The following is a 13,368-nucleotide window of genomic DNA, read 5'->3' on the forward strand; positions in this document are numbered from 1 at the left end:
ACCTCTGCAGCTATATAGAGTATTCTACCGGTTCACCACCCTCTGGGTAAAGAAATTTCTTCTCAACTCATTTCAAAATGGCATATCACGTTTCCTGAGTTTTGGACACCTTTGCCAGGGGAAACATCATCCCTGAATCTATACATAATTTTCTATGGTTCAATGAGATCCCCTCTCATTCTTCTGAACTCCAATGAATATTGGCCCAGTTGACCAAATCTTTCCTCAGACAACAAACCTGCGAGCCCAAGAATCAATCTCGTGAACCTCCAAACCACTCTCTATGGAAAGTATATGTCAGATAAGGATACCAAAACAGCATGCAAAACCTAAGGTATGGTCTCACCAACGCCCTGTAAAGCTGCAGCAAGATTTTCTACCTCCTTGCTCAAACCCTCTCGCAATGGCAGCCAACATATCATTTGTCTTCCTGACTGCTTGCTGCACCTGCATGCTTACTTTCAGCAACCAGTGTTCAAGAAAACCCAAGTCCCTTTGTACATCAATATTTCCTAATCTATCACATTTAAATAACGCTCTGCCAATCTGGTTTGCCTTCCTTAGTGGACACTGTCATGCTTATCAGGTTCATACTACATCTGCCATGCCCACCTACTCAACTTGTTTAAATTGTCCTGAAGCCTTTTTACATCCTTTTCACTACTCACAACCCCATTTGGTTTTGTATCATCTGCAAACATTACATTTGATTCCCTCATGTAAATCATTGATTTTTATTGCGAATACTGGGGGACCAAACACTTATTCAGCATGCCCCATCATAAACACATTCACTCCAAAAACAAATCATTTATTCCTGCTGTTTCCAATTCTCAATTCTTGCAAATGTACTAACTCCATTTTTTTAAACTGTTCACTAATCTCCTATTTGGAATTAAAAAAAAACTTTCTGGAAATTCAAATGCACTACACCCACTGGTTTTCTGCAATCTGTTCAACTAGTTAAATGCTCAAACTCCAGAATGTTTGTCAATCATGATTTCCGTTTCATATATCCATGTTGACTTAGAAAATACCAATGGCATTACACAACATGTCTCTGTTATCACATCCTTTATAATAGCCTCCAGCATTTTACTACTACCGCTGTTAGGTTTATCAGTCTGTAATTCCCTGTTACTACCTTCCCACTTTTTTTTTAAAGTAGTGGTGTTACATTTGTCGTCTTCAGATCTACTTGAGAATCTACTGAATTTTGAAAGATGAGAACCACACGTCTACTATTTCCACAGCCAGCTCTTTTAGTGCACTAAGCTGTGGATCAGTTTTCAGCTCCATTAATTTCTTTGGCACTCTTTTTACTAATAATATTTCCTTCAATTCCTCCTTCTTAACAGATCCTTGCTTCCCTAGCATATCTGGAAAATTATTTGTGTCTTCTTTTGTGATTACAGAAGTAAAGTAATTGTTTAATTGCTGTGTTATTTCCTTGTTATACAGTCATAGTTCTCTATTACCAATTCGCCAGTTTCATACTGTAAGGGGCCTGCATTTTCTGTGCGAATCATCTTTTTAACAAGCTTACAAAAGCTCTTACAGTTTGCTTTTATGTTCCTCATCACTTCCAACACACTTCACAGCTCAAATTACTCTTTACATTAAAGTCATCGTTGCAATATAGGATTACAAGAAAATGTTTGATTGAATTCAACCAACTATCTACTAACTCTTGACCCACTCTGATTCTTCCAAAAATCATTGTTAAAGTCATTTATTTATGAATTACCACTAATCAATATTTTTTCCAATTTAAAAAGGAGCAGTGTCCTGACTCACAAAGTGTTTGGCAAATATTTTAACATAACAATGCAGCGTACATTAACATTTAACTTGCATTTATACAGCACCCTCAACATAAGAGAGAGTCCTAAGGCACTTCACAAGAATATTATCAAGTAGGGCAGCATGGTGGCTCAGTGGTTAGCACTGCTGCCTCACAGCACCAGTGCTTGATTCCACCCTTGGTCAAGGGTGTGGAGTTTGCACATTCTCCCTGCGTCAGTGTGGGTTTTCTCCGAGCACTCTGGTTTCCTCCCACAGGAAATGTGCAGATTAGGTGGACTATCCATGCTAAATTACATATGGTGTGCAGGCTAGGTGGATTAGCCTTGGGAAATGCAAGGTTACAGGGATAGGGTAGGGGTGTGGGTCTGGAAGGGATGCTCTTCGGATGGTTGATGTGGAGTCAATGGGCTAAATAGCCCGTTTCCACACTGTAGGGATTCTGTTCTAGGTAAAATGTGAGACTGAGCCACATCTGTGGGGAGATGATCAATAGCTTGGTCATTTAGGTAGGTTTCAAGGAGTGTCTAAATGCAGTAGAGAGGGATATGAAGATGGAGGGGTATGGGAAGGTAATTCTAGATCTTAGCCCTAGCCACCTGTGAAAGCAGCTCATAGCAGTGTGATAAAAGTCAGGGAAGCATTGAAGAGCCATCCTAGACTTGTGTAAATAAATATCTTGGAGGTTTGCGGAACTGGGGGAGTTTGCAGAGAAAGGTAGGAGCAAGACCAAGGAGGGAACTGAAACCAAGGAAGAGAAGTTTCGAATTCAGAAACTGCTAACTTGGGTGCCAGTATAGGTTAGAGTATAGGGTGGTGGAATAATGGAATCGGTGTGCTTTCAGATGTAGGTAATAGAAATTGTAATGTAGTTACGGAACACAAAAATTTAAAAAGCGTTACTGCATCTCCCTTGCTTGACATTGCTGTGACAAATGTTACAATCATGGCTTTTTTTGCCTCGCCCTCTCTGTCTCAACAAAATTTAGCAAAAACATTTGTTGAAAAGCTGAAGAGCTACGCATGGCAATATCATTCAATTTTGCGCCAAAGGAGGTCAATTAGCACCATCTGCTGGTGTAGGTTTGCCTGTCATAAAACAGGATTGCACCAGATGATCAATATGATCTTCATTTAGAAGGTGAAGACAGCAGCTATCTTCATTATACATCTGTAAACCTACTGAAAGCTAAAAAAAAGGTGACTGAGGACATATAAGAGAAGTTCTCCAATCCTATTAAATATTCTGAGATGTTCTCAATCTTCCTATCAGCCTCCCAATTTCTGTTTGTGTTTCCTTAAGCCACCATCGCAGGAGGATTGATTTACTTTTTCTCAGCAATGGGCTATAATTGCGTGCGTGCTGCACTTTATGGCTGTGGGCAGGCTCGCACTTGGCTTGGCAGCTCACTGCCAATGTTTCATAGCAAGTTGTCTAACTACCGGTCATTTTGTGCCAAAGGGGCATTTTGGTCAGAGTCTGCCTTAAGCCCCTAAACTTCTAAATCTGGCAAAAGTGTGACCAAATGACCCAAGGTAAACTGAATGCTTCAGAAGGAGAGGACTTTTCAGCGACAGCCAGAAGTAAAGTTAGTTAACAGCCAATGAGCGATGGAAGTAAACACTGAAAATGACACGTAAATCATGGAAAGACACATTTACTCTGCAGTTAATGAGAGAACCAGAGGAACACAAAAGGAGAACAATTCATTTGCTGTAGTTCATCAGTTCTATTTATTAAATATGGGTTTGCTGAACCTGGTTAAAAAAATCCATTAGTTACCGTGCCATAAATTCAATTAGTGGAGTGCAGCTGAAGGCAAACATACAGTACTCCATCAAGCGACACCACTGTGCGTCACGATAACCTGCATCTACAGTAATATTAGCATCAGAGGATCCAAAAGCTGATGGCTACCAGCAGATCTAATTCTATCAGTTGAGGTGGACTTGACATCAGGTCTAGTTCAAATATATGACAGGAGGAAAAGTAAATTGAAAATGACATTTAAAGATCATTGGTCATTCTCCAGGGTCTAATCTATAAAAATGCAAAGTGCTAAAAGGCTGGGGAGATCAACATGCGCTAAAACAGACTTGCAGTAAAGGTCACAGCAAGCCTAGCACTGAATTTGTTATAAGTTCTGCATGTCTTTATAAATGTAATAGAACTATGGATTTCCTGGCCTCAATTTATTTTATCTAGGACACTTAGGAAGACAGGCCAGAAGGGGGCACGAGAAAGGCTTGGCAGGAAGGATTAGGGAGAACCTGAAGGCATTTTACTCATCTGTGAGGAATAAGAGAATGATCAGGGAGAAGGTAGGGCTGATCAGGGATAGCGTAGGGAACTTGTGCGTGGTGTCTGAGCAGATAGGGGAAGCCCTAAATGAGTTTTTTGCTTTGGTCTTCACTAAGGAAAGGGACCTTGTTGTGAATGAGAACTTTCAGGAGCAGGAAAACAGGCTTGAACTGATCGAGATTGAGGAAGTTGATGTGCTGGAAATTTTAGCGAACATTAAAATTAATAAGTCCCCAGGGCCAGACCAGATTTATCCTCGATAATGGGAACTGCAGATGCTGGAGAATCCAAGATAATAAAATGTGAGGCTGGATGAACACAGCAGGCCCAGCAAGCATCTCAGGAGCACAAAAGCTGACGTTTTGGGCCTAGACCCTTCATCTGATGAAGGGTCATCGGATGAAGGGTCTAGGCCCGAAACGTCAGCTTTTGTGCTCATGAGATGCTGCTGGGCCTGCTGTGTTCATCCAGCCTCACATTTTATTATCCAGATTTATCCTTGGTTGCTCCGGGAAGCGAGAAAGGAGGTTACTAAGCCGCTGGCGAAGATCTTTGCTTCCTCACTCTCCACGGGAGTCGTACCGGAAGATTGGAGGGAGGCAATTGTTGTTCCTCTTGTCAAGAAAGGGAATAGGGAAATCCCTGGAAATTTCAGACCAGTCAGTCTTATGTCTGTGGTCAGCAAGGTTTTGGAAGGAATTCTGAGGGATAGAATTTATGACTATTTGGAAAAACATAGCGTGATTAAAGGGAGCCGGCATGGCTTTGTGAAGGGCAGGTCATGCCTCACAAATCTTATTGAGTTCTTTGAGGAGGTCTCGAGACAGGTTGACGAGGGTCGAACAGTGGATGTGGTGTACATGGACTTCAGCAAGGCATTTGATAAGGTTCCCCACGGCAGACTCATTCATAAAGTCAGGAGGTATAGGATACAGGGTGATTTGGCCGTCTGGATTCAGAATTGGTTGGCTGACAGGAGGCAGAGAGTGGTTGTAGATGGTAAGTATTCTGCCTGGAGGTCAGTGCTGAGTGATGTCCCGCAGGGCTCTGTTCTTGGGCCTCTGCTCTTTGTAGGTTTTTATAAATGACTTGGATGAGGAGGTTGGGGGTGGGTTAATATGTTTGCTGACGACACAAAGGTTGGAGGTGCCGTTGATAGTATCGAGGGCTATTGCAGGCTTCAGCGAGACATTGACAGTATGCAAAGCTGGGCTGAGAAATGGCTGATGGAGTTCAACCTGGATAAATACGAGGTGATGCATTTTGGAAGGTCGAACTTAAATGTTGAATATAGGATTAACGGCAGGATTCTCAGCAGTGTGGAGGAACAGCGGGATCTTGGTGTTCAAGTGCATAGCTCCCTCAAATTTGCCACCCAGGTGGATAAGGTTGTTAAGAAAGCATATGGTGCTTTGGCTTTCATTAACAGGGGGATCGAGTTTAAGAGCTGCGAGGTTATGCTGCAGCTCTACAAAACCCTGGTGAGACCACACTTGGAATATTGTGTCCAGTTCTGGTCGCCCTATTATAGGAAAGATGTGGAGGCTTTGGAGAGGGTGCAAAGGAAGTTTACCAGGATGCTGCCTGAACTGGAGGGCTTGTCTTATGAGGTGAGGTTGACTGAGCTCGGACTTTTCTCTCTGGAGAGAAGGAGGAAGAGAGGTGACCTGATCGAGGTGTACAAGGTAATGAGAGGCATGGATAGAGTCAATAGCCAGAGTCTTTTCCCCAGGGCAGGATTGACTGCCACGAGGGCTCATAGTTTTAAGGTGATAGGAGGAAGGTATAGAGGAGACGTCAGAGGGAGGTTCTTCACCCAGAGAGTTGTGAGCGCATGGAATAGTTTGCCAGTGGTAGTCGTGGAAGCGGAGTCATTAGTGACATTTAAGCGACTGCTGGACATGCACATGGACAGCAGTGAATTGAGGGGAATGTAGGTTAGGTTATTTTATTTTTGGATTAGGATTATTCCACGGCACAACATCGTGGGCCGAAGGGCCTGTACTGTGCTGTACTTTTCTATGTTCTAGTGTTCTACTGAGGAGCAAGTGTGGGCTATTTGGCCCATCAAGCTACACCACTTTTCTATAAGATCATGGCTAAGTTGGTGATGGTGTCAAATCTTTCCTGTCTGCATCCCATAACCCTCGACTCCCTTATCTTAACAAAGCCTTGAATAACTTTAAAGACCCAGCCTCCCCATCCTCTTGGGAAGGCAGTTCCACACTAACTGGTCAGGTAAAACATTTCTCCTGATGAAATGTAAACAGCTTAATCTTAAATTATTTCAACTAATTTTAATATCCTCAACAAGAAGAAACATCATCCTGATTTGCATGTCATCCAGTCCCTTCAAGATCTTATATGTTTCAAGGAGGTCACACTTTCTTCTAAATTTTAAAGGAAAAAGGCTCCCAAACTGTTCACTCTTTTTTCATAAAGTAATCCCTTCATTCCAGGAATATGTAGAGTGAACTTTCTCCAAATTGCTTCTCAAACTTCTGCATTTTGTTTTCTAAATAAAGAGGCCAAAACAGTACACAACTCCAAATGTGGTCTCAACAATACCCAAGGCAACTGCAGGAAAGCTTTCCAACTTGTATATTTAATATTCCATTCTCCTTGCAATAAACTATAATATTTCATTTGCCTTCCTAATCACTTGGTGAATGTGCTTGACTTCATGTGGTTCGTGCACCAGGATACCTAGATCTCTCTGTACCGACATGGTCCACAGTTTTTATCATTTACATATATTTATTCGCAACTTGGACCCTAACTCAATTTTCTTTATCCACGAAAGTGAGGGTAATAGCTCATGTGACACAGACAGTGACAAATCCTGCCACATAGGATGTGCACATCAGGCCTTGAATTTTTTTCAAGGCAACTTGAGCCTCGCGCCACCAGATAGAAAGTCAGCAGGGTGGGGAAGTGAGTTAAACCACCTCAGCCATTTATGACACCTTTGTGTACATTGCTGTCCCATCCAGCAACTAGCTGATGCCCCTCTAATGGAAGGGCTCACCTCCAAAAGCTGCCAGTCAATTAAGGTCCAGTAGCTGAGCAGTCCTAGCTCTGTCACTACAGGCCAATGCTGGACCTGCACCCAGCTGAGAAGATGCAGCAATGGACCACATCTTCACCACACGGAGATTGGGGTCTGGTGTGACCAGGCAGGTCAGGCAGCCATTGGAAACGGGGTGCCAGTTGGAGAATGACTGTTCATGGGGGAAGGGGTGAAGCAGCTGCATAGGAATAGAAACATTGAAAATAGGAGAAGCAATAGGCCATTCAGCCCTTTGAGCCTGCTCCATCATTCAACATGATCAAATCTGATCATCCAACTTGGTACTCTGTTCCTACTTTCTTTGAGCCCTTTAGCCCTAAGAATTATGTCTAAATCCTTCTTGAAAGCATTCAATGTTTTGGCTTTTCCCATTTTCTGTGGCAGAGTATTTCCCACTAGGCCATAGCTTAGTGAAAATGTTTCTCCTGCTCTCAATCTAAGTATTCTTAGACTGTCACCCCTGGTTCTGAACTCACTCCATCATCAGGAACATTCTTCCTGACTAGTCATGTTAGAATTTTCTGGGTTTCCAAGAGAACAGCACGGTGGCTCAGTGGTTAGCACTGTTGCGTCACAGTGCCAGGGACGTGGGTTTGATTCCACTCTCGGGCGACTGTCTGCGTGGAGTTTGCACATTCTCCCCACATGTGCGTGGATTTCCTCCAGGTGCTCTGGTTTCCGCTCACAGTCCAAAGATGTGGAGGCTAAGTGGATTGGCCATGCTAAATTGTCCATTATGTTCAGGGATGTGTAGATTAGGTGGGTAGGATGGCCTGAGGGTCGGCATGGACTTGTTGGGCTGAAGGGCCTGTTTCCACACTGTAGGGATTCTATGAGATTCCCCCCTCATTATTCTGAACTCCAGTAAATATAGTCCTAACCCATCCAGTCTCTCTTCATGCATCAATCCTTCCAGTCCAGGAATCACAGTCATTGCTGCCAACAGAACCATCTGCAGACAGAGCTTGGCCTGCTGTGTTCATCCAGCTCTACACTTTCTTATCTCGGATTCTCCAGCATCTGCAGTTCCTATTATCTCTGCAGAGAATACCAGATTAGGAGAGTGCCCAGTCTGCGCCTACCTGTAGGCCTTAAGGGTGTAGCAGGCAGGTGCCATGCAGAGCAGAAAACCTATTCTCCACTAGTAAAATGCCAGCTGAAGTGGGAAGATATTCTTCAGTGACTCAATTAGCCTCTGGATCAGAAAACCATCAATCCTCCATGCTGCTAATATGGTGGCAGGTAGGTGATGAGCAGTCCATCCCATTCTCTCTCCACACCACTGCTCTGTCTACCCAGCCCACCAACTACCATCTTCACATGCCATTGCATGGTCACCCATGTGCCCATCACTGGAAGGCTGGTTAAATTCCAGCTGGCTGGCTGCATCATGCTGTTTTATTGATTACATTGGCAGCTGTAGCCAACTCAGCATCTTATCTCACCATCAGCTCTGGCTGGAGGCTATATTAATGGCAACCTATCTCCAACCATTCCACCCAGTCAGTCAGACCTTTCCCTCCACTGTCTCAAATAGTTCAAGAAGCAAGTGTTCCAAAAGATTAACAACAAAAGTAATACAATTTTATGATTTTTTTTCACCAGAATTGCTCATAACCTCGAGGCTGGAGTGCAATCCTGGAAGGTGGGGCATGCTAACATTAACCCAAGTATAGCTGCTTTCATCTTTGATCACTACTGGCTACAGTGATGGGAGTAGACAACAAATTGGGAACATCTGAGTAGTTAAACTCCCATTAGAGGAAAAACAAACAATCAATCAATCATAGAAAGCACTCAAAAGAATACAGGTACTTCTGATTTTGAGTGATTGTGTAAAGCAGGTTATATTGGCTCAGTACACATCATATATCTTGAATTTTCACTTTTAAAAAAGCATCAGGATGGGTATATGAATGAGAAGGTTGAAGCGGGATATGGGCCAAATGCTGGCATATGGGACTAGACTCATTTAGAATATCTGGTTGGCATGGATGAGTTGAACCGAAGGGTCTGTTTCTATGCTGTACACCTCAATGACTCCCATCCACATTAATTGAATTGAAAAACAAAACCAGGTATAGCAGGAAGCTAATCTGATTCACACAATGACCAAATGTCAAACTTGCCCCAGTATATTATCCTGATTCTCCCTATGGAAAGACGCAGCCCTTTACTGAAAGTTACATTCTCAATTATCATCACACTGTGACAATGGTACATGCAGTCAATTCATCAGGTTCTTATCTGATTTAAAATACATATTGCTCTTTGTCCAAGCGAACCAAACATCAGCTCTGCTAATCAATTACACTCATAGCACCAGCTCCTTAACCATTCAGTCTCAAGTGGTGTTGCAACCTCAGATGATATGTTTGAAAATATATAAAATCAGCTTTAAGTATCACTAAGTACTACAGACACCTTTCAGTACATAGGTACTCACCATGTGAAGCTTCTTCCAGAAATCCTGATCTTCGGGCACATCCCTAAGGCTGGGTGGTATGTACCAAAAGCAGACATTTGTGTACTCCGGCTAGGAATACAAGAAGGTGTGTACAGAATTATTATTTCATGTCACAATAAATCCAGTCATAATTGGGCACATAATACTTCTGGTTTCAGAACCTTCTTGAAAGAAAGGCATTCAGCTTTGAAATTTCAGAGTAAGGTGCATTTCTGCAATAGTTGAAGGGGTAAAGATATTTCTTTGGCCTTTTCAGAGGCTGCTTTAACTTTGGTCGACAACAGTACAAAATGGACAAGATTGGGTTCACTGCCCATTATACAGTCAGTGGAAGGAAAATGGGGCATCCTGTATTACAGACATTTAATCTTGTGTTGGTATTTTGTTTGGGCATATTCCTAGAGATTTTGGTGGATATTCCTATTCCAGAAAGTCAGCTTTTATTCCTAACTAATTTTTTGGTGACTAATAAACAAAAAATATTGAAATGAAAACACGATTTTCTTTAACGTAATTTAGTAGGATAATAGGTCGGCACAACATCGTGGGCTGAAGGGCCTGTACTGTACTGTGCTGTGCTGTGCTGTACTGTTCTACGTTCTATGTTCTTTTAATACCCCCATTTGACCGTTTCCCAATGTTGATCACATCTATGTCCTAGTTTCTGAAGTATTGACAAAAGCGGCAGTTGAGAAAATTAGCTTCTCTTTAACTACAGCTATACTGAGTAAGCACATGAACAAAGAGACAAGGGAAGTTTGTGCATATAGAATCCCTACATTGTGGAAGCAGACCATTCACCCCTTTGAGTCCACACTGACCCTCTGAAGAGCACCCTACTCAGACCCACCATCCCGCCCTTTCCCTATAACCCTGAATTTCCCATGGCCAATCCACCTAACCTGTACATCTTTAGACTGTGGGAGGAAACCCATGCAGACAGGGGGAGAATGTGCAAACTTCACACGGACAGTTGCCCGAGGGTGGAATCAAACTCAGGTCCTGGTGCAGTGTGGCATAATTAATAACCACTATGAGAAAGCATGAAAGGAGGCTAGAATAACACATAAATGCAGGCAAGGACTGTGTGGGCTGAATGATCTATTTCTATTGTAGGCTTACAACCAGAAATCATTGATTCTATCTTTATGTATCTCATTTCTGTTTAATTTTTCATCTGTAAGTAAACCTTAATGTACAGAATTCCAACAGTGACAGAAATTGCTGCCAATACTCAGCAGGTCTAGCAGCATCTAAAGGAAGAAAACAGACCTGGCATTTTGAGTCTGCTGACTCTTCATCAGAATAGACAGTGGTTGTGGAAAAGTGGCATTTATGTTGAAGATGAGGTGAGGGAAAGGAGGGGTCAAGAAGGAGAGTGGATAGGTGGAGATGGAACCCAGAGAAAGATAAGAAAGGGATGGGTAAATGACGGGATTGTGGATAACAGTCCAGCAAGAAGAGAAGCTGTAAATGTGATAATGAGTACTGAGGACAGTACAGAATGGGTGATATGTGTGAAAGCATGTGATAATAAGCTCGAGAGTGGTTGAAAATAGGTTGGCTGTACTGAAAGCAACCCATATCATAACAGGAACAAAAACAAAGTTGCTGGAAAAGCTCAGCAGGTCTGGCAGCATCTGTGAAGAAAAAAATCAAAGTTAACATTTTTGGACCGGTGACCCTTCCTCAGAACTGACAGTGGCTAAGAAAGTGTCAGTTTATATGAAGAAAATAGGGACGGGGTTGGGGTAGCGAGTAAATGATAGGATAGAGCCTAAAGGGAGAGAAGAACAGTTGGGCGAACTAAGGAGATAACAAAGTGTGAAGCTGGATGAACACAGCAGACCAAGCAGCATCTCAGGAGCAGGAAAGCTGATGTTTCGGGCTTCAGGCTCCTAAGATGCTGCTTGGCCTGCTGCGTTCATCCAGCTCCACACTTTGTTATCTCGGATTCTCCAGCATCTGCAGTTCCCATTATCTCTGGGCAGACAAGGAGTTGATAACGATCAGGCTGGGAGGATGAATAGTGGTAAATGGGGACTATTTGTGACTAACAACAATGTAGTGTGTAATGGCAGGCTATGTGATTACAAGGCCTGGTTTGTGGGGTAGGGGGCTGGGACATGGGAGAGTTTAGGCCCTAAAATTATTGAACTCGATATTGAGTTCAGAGGGCTGCAGGGTAACAATGAGAAAATGAAGTGGTGTTCTTCCAACTTGTGTTGAGCTTTGCTGGAACACCGCAGCAAGCCAGAGACAGAGATGTTGGCCAGGGAACAGGGTGATGTGTGAAAGTGGCAGGTAACAGGTAGTTCAGGGTCTTTTCTGTGAGCAGAACGTAGATGTTCTGCAAAGCGGTCACCCAGCCTATGTTTCATTTCCCCTATGCAGAGGAAAGCACATTGTGAGCAGCAAATGCAGTAGACTAGATCCTAGGAAATGCAGGTGTAGTGTTGCTTCACCTGGAAGGTATGTTTGGGCCCTTGGGTACTGGGAAGGGAGGAGGTAAATGGGCAGGTGTTGCACCTTTGCCAGTTGCAGGGGAAGGGACCGTGGGGCTGGGGGGGTTGGTTCGTGAAGGAACAGTGCACGAGGGTGTCCCAGAGGAAGGATCCCTGTGGAAGGTGGACAAGCCAGGGCAGAGGAATTTCATAAGACAACTGAGTGTGGGGTGGGTAAAAAAAAATCAGATTGGAATGTGGCTCTGAAGTTATTGGACTCTATAATAACACGGTGTAGAGCTGGATGAACACAGCAGGTCAAGCAGCATCAGAGGAGCAGGAAAGCTGACATTTCGGGCCTAGACCCTTCTTCAGAAATGCTTTAGTTGTCAAGGGTGACAAACTCGACACCCTCGACAACAAACTTAGTTTGGCTAAGAGGATGAGGGTGTCAGTGGAGGGGAACTGGTTGGGCCTGCGGGACACGAAGAAGCAGAGGGCCTTTAGGCCATCTGCATGGGGAATGCAGGTATATAGGGACTGGACGCCCATGGTGAAAATGAGGTGTTGGGGAACGGGGAACTGGAAGCTCTGGAGGAGTGGAGGGCATGGAGGGTGTCATGGACGTAGGTAGGGATTTCCTGGACCAAGGGGGAGAAAATGGAGTCGAAATAGGTGGAGATAAGTGCAGTGGGGCTGGAGCAGGTGGAGACAATGGGTCAACCAGGGCAGTCAGGTTTGTGGATTTTGGGAAGGAGATAGAAGCAGGCAGTGCAGGATTGGGGAACAATGAGTTTGGAGGCTGTGGGTGGAAGATCACCTGATGTGATGAGGTTGTGGATGGTTTGGGAGATGATGCTTTGGTGGTCGGGGATGGGATCATGATCAAAGTGGCAGTAGGAGGAGGTGTCAGAGTGTTGGCACCTGGCCTTGGCGATGTAGAGGTCAGTGCGCCAAACTACAACTGTGCCTCCCTTGTGCGTGGGTTTTATGGTGAGGTTGGGATTGGAGCGGAGGGCTGCACATTTGGTGGGGGAGAGGTTGGAGTCGTTTAGAGGGTTGGAAAGGTTAAGGCGAGTGATGTCATAACGGCAGTTGGAGATGAAGAGTTCAAGGGCGGGTAGGAGGCCTTAGGGTGGTGTCCAGGAGGAGGGGGTGTGTTGGAGGCAGGAGAAGGGTTCAGTAGAGGGAGGGTTAGGCTCATGATTAAAGAAGTTAGCGCGGAGGCGGACGCGGCGGAAAAACTGTTCAACGTCCAAGCGTGAGTTGTATTCGTTGATGT

General features: G+C 43.9%; 1 protein-coding gene across 5 annotated transcripts in view; it reads right to left on the reverse strand.

Moving 5' to 3' along the window:
* Positions 1–13,368, reverse strand: part of LOC125461786 (acidic amino acid decarboxylase GADL1-like) — a 188,843-nt gene that overhangs the window by 12,074 nt on the left and 163,401 nt on the right. For all 5 annotated transcript variants that reach the window (XM_059652961.1, XM_048550996.2, XM_048551006.2 and 2 more), the window contains one exon: positions 9,622–9,711. In XM_059652961.1, coding sequence (XP_059508944.1) covers positions 9,622–9,711 — 90 coding nt within the window. The remainder of the gene's footprint in view (positions 1–9,621; positions 9,712–13,368) is intronic.

This window comes from Stegostoma tigrinum, chromosome 2 (assembly GCF_030684315.1).
Source record: "Stegostoma tigrinum isolate sSteTig4 chromosome 2, sSteTig4.hap1, whole genome shotgun sequence".
Taxonomy (NCBI): domain Eukaryota; kingdom Metazoa; phylum Chordata; class Chondrichthyes; order Orectolobiformes; family Stegostomatidae; genus Stegostoma; species Stegostoma tigrinum.